Raw genomic sequence first — 2,549 nt, forward strand, 5'->3', positions numbered from 1 at the left:
AGATCTTTCAGCATTTACATCAGAATTCAGACAGACGTGGTCTCCAAAATACTTAAGCAAACAGGTCAACTGCTTGGGATGAAGGTGCGCGTTCAGATTTCCGTCCGCCTCATCTGGAGCTGGAATTTAAACCCGAGGCTCCCTCAGGCTGTCACCTGCCTGAAAACAACCCCATGTAGGCAGATGTAGTGTCTCTGGGGCAATAAACACCAGTTCCCTAGCAGAGGGAGGGCACTGGGGAGGACAATATATTTTCCAGCCTGACAGTACAGCGTTTACCTGCAGTGAGAGGGAAGCAGGTTAAAATTCCCATCCCTTATCAGGCAAGGTTTTCTAACTGTCAGATTTCAGCTGTTTTGAGGTGGAGCTGCGGTTTGGATGAGATGCTGGGAAAACTGCGACACAAGTGCCTGCCAGGTGTACCCAAGACATTCTGCTTATTGTTGGAGCTCAGAAAGGAAGAGTTGTGCCAAGCAGGCACCTACGAAGTCAAGTCAGTTTGTCAAAACCAGCAACGCTCCCTCTGTTAAGTGATTCCCACCGGGGCAGGAGGAGGAGGAGGAGGAGGAGGAGGAGGAGGAGAGCAACTGTGGGCAGTCAGGTCACTTCCCTGCCAATACTGAATTCAGATCTCAAAGTCTGATTCATTTGCCTGTTCGCTACCTGTGAGAGTTCCCCGTGTGCTGAGGGGTTTTTTTGTGCTGAAAGATGGCTTCTGTCACTCTGCTCTCAGCCCTGCGGTCCCAATATTCGCGCGGATGCTGCGATGCCCCTGCAGCCTCCCGACACATCGGCGTGGTTATCCCCATGGCCCTGGGCCCGCCGACCTAACTTCTGGGCTTTGCAGTCGGGGAGGAAGCTCAATGTTTCTCTCAAAGATGCAGCTCTTGGATGCTATTGAGCATTAGATAAGATAGGAGCCAGCTCGGGAGACCAATTGCTTTAAAATGCAACTCACAGGAGCGTGAATCTGTGCTAGAAGTGCTAAGGGAGAAGTAGGGCTGCTGCTGCTTTTTCATGGGAGCTGAAGCACTGGGACTTCATTGTCAGCCCAGACCTAGAATTTGCTTTGTCCAAACCCTGAATTTCTGCATCAAGAGTCAGTAAATGACCCGGTAGTGGAAAACAAACATCTACTCCTCAAGAGAAAAGAGGAGTCATCCCCAATTTAGCTTTTAATAACTATTTATTCTTCTATTAGTTCATAAAATTTGGTAAAATTTGCTACTTATTCCATCTCATGATTGAAGATGCCCGAGAAGTGAATTATTTTGCAAACTGCTAAAACACCCCGGCATTTTTTTTTTTTTTGTATTACTGCCGCAAAAAATATGCTTTAATAATTTGTTTAAAAGAGCTTTTCTTTCTTGCATTGTATTCTTTAACCTTTGCACGTTAAGAATGTGTTGCTATACCTGTGGTTTAAGAATGTGCTTAGCTTTGTCCCTATGAGGAGTTTCCTCTGAAACGATATTTATGTGGCCACAAACTGGTGAAAAGTTAGGAATGTGGATAAGCGTTTTCAAGCTTTTCCTCCCCGGGATCCTTGAAAAATTGTGCGGCTTCTGTTGAAATAAAAGTCACGGTTAAAGGCCTGTGGGGTGCGAGCGGAGCTCGCTCCCTGCCGCTGCCCTCCCGGAGACTAATCTGCGAGGGGCAGGCAAGGCCCCTCACTCAGCGCTTCGCCGGTGGAATTTCTCCCGGACTAATGGAGTGCGGAAACCGGAGTCCCTCAGCTGGAGCCACATGTTACGCTTAGCCCCCGGCCGGGGGATGGGGCCCTGCCCGCAGCCGAGCCCGGAGGCGGCGGGGTCCGGGGAGCGCTGCACGCCTTTCTCCTCAGGTTCAGCACTTTTTGCTGCCCGCTCTGGTAAGTGTTGAACATTTGTAACTTGGGCTTTTTTTTTTTTTTTTTTTTTTTTTTTTTTTGATGATGAAATTATAATGAAATGCCGCCCGCTGGAGGCGACGTGCCAGTGCCCGGCTCCAATGCCGGCATTAGCCTAATTCAGTAAGTGCTAGATGCCCGCTTTGTTTGTGTGGAGCTTGCAGCCCTATTGATGTCAAGCAGGCTGTTAAAAAGCATAATGACATGGCATTAGAGACCCCGAGAGCAATTAACAGGCTGCTTAATTAGCAAAAGGAATTAGAATTTGAGTGGCTGATCTTTGCTTAAAGACTTGTAAAAAAGCTGGAGCAGTTATCTGATTATGCATTGATCAAACAGGCTAACCCTGTCCTTAGGTAATTCTCTTCCCTCCATTGTGGTCTTTGAATATACAACTGTTTAAATATTCTGACCTGCCCCAAGAAACCAGAGGGGAGCTGCGCCCGCGGGGCTGGGCGGCAGCAGGCCCCCACCTCAGCCCGGGGCCGGGCACTGCGGGGCCGAGGCCTGGGGAGGGCTGGGGCCGGGGCCTGGCCTGAGAGCTGGGGCCTGGCCTGAGGCCTGCGGCCTGGCTTGGGGCCGAGGCCCGGCCTGAGCACTGGGTGCTGTGGGGCTGAGGCCTGGTGAGGGCCGGGGCTCAGCCTGGGGCCGGGGCCAAGCT

The 2,549-nt window shown here is 50.7% G+C and overlaps 1 protein-coding gene across 1 annotated transcript in view; it reads left to right on the forward strand.

Annotated features, from left to right (window-relative positions):
- Positions 1-1,773: 1,773 nt before the first annotated feature.
- PRDM16 (PR/SET domain 16) overlaps positions 1,774-2,549 on the forward strand; it is a 257,410-nt gene continuing 256,634 nt past the window's right edge. Inside the window, exon 1 of the mRNA XM_026862888.1 lies at positions 1,774-1,870. Within this exon, the coding sequence (XP_026718689.1) occupies positions 1,774-1,870 (97 nt within the window). The remainder of the gene's footprint in view (positions 1,871-2,549) is intronic.

Source organism: Athene cunicularia (assembly GCF_003259725.1).
Source record: "Athene cunicularia isolate RWA chromosome 21 unlocalized genomic scaffold, athCun1 chr21_part1, whole genome shotgun sequence".
NCBI classification, from domain to species: Eukaryota; Metazoa; Chordata; class Aves; order Strigiformes; family Strigidae; genus Athene; species Athene cunicularia.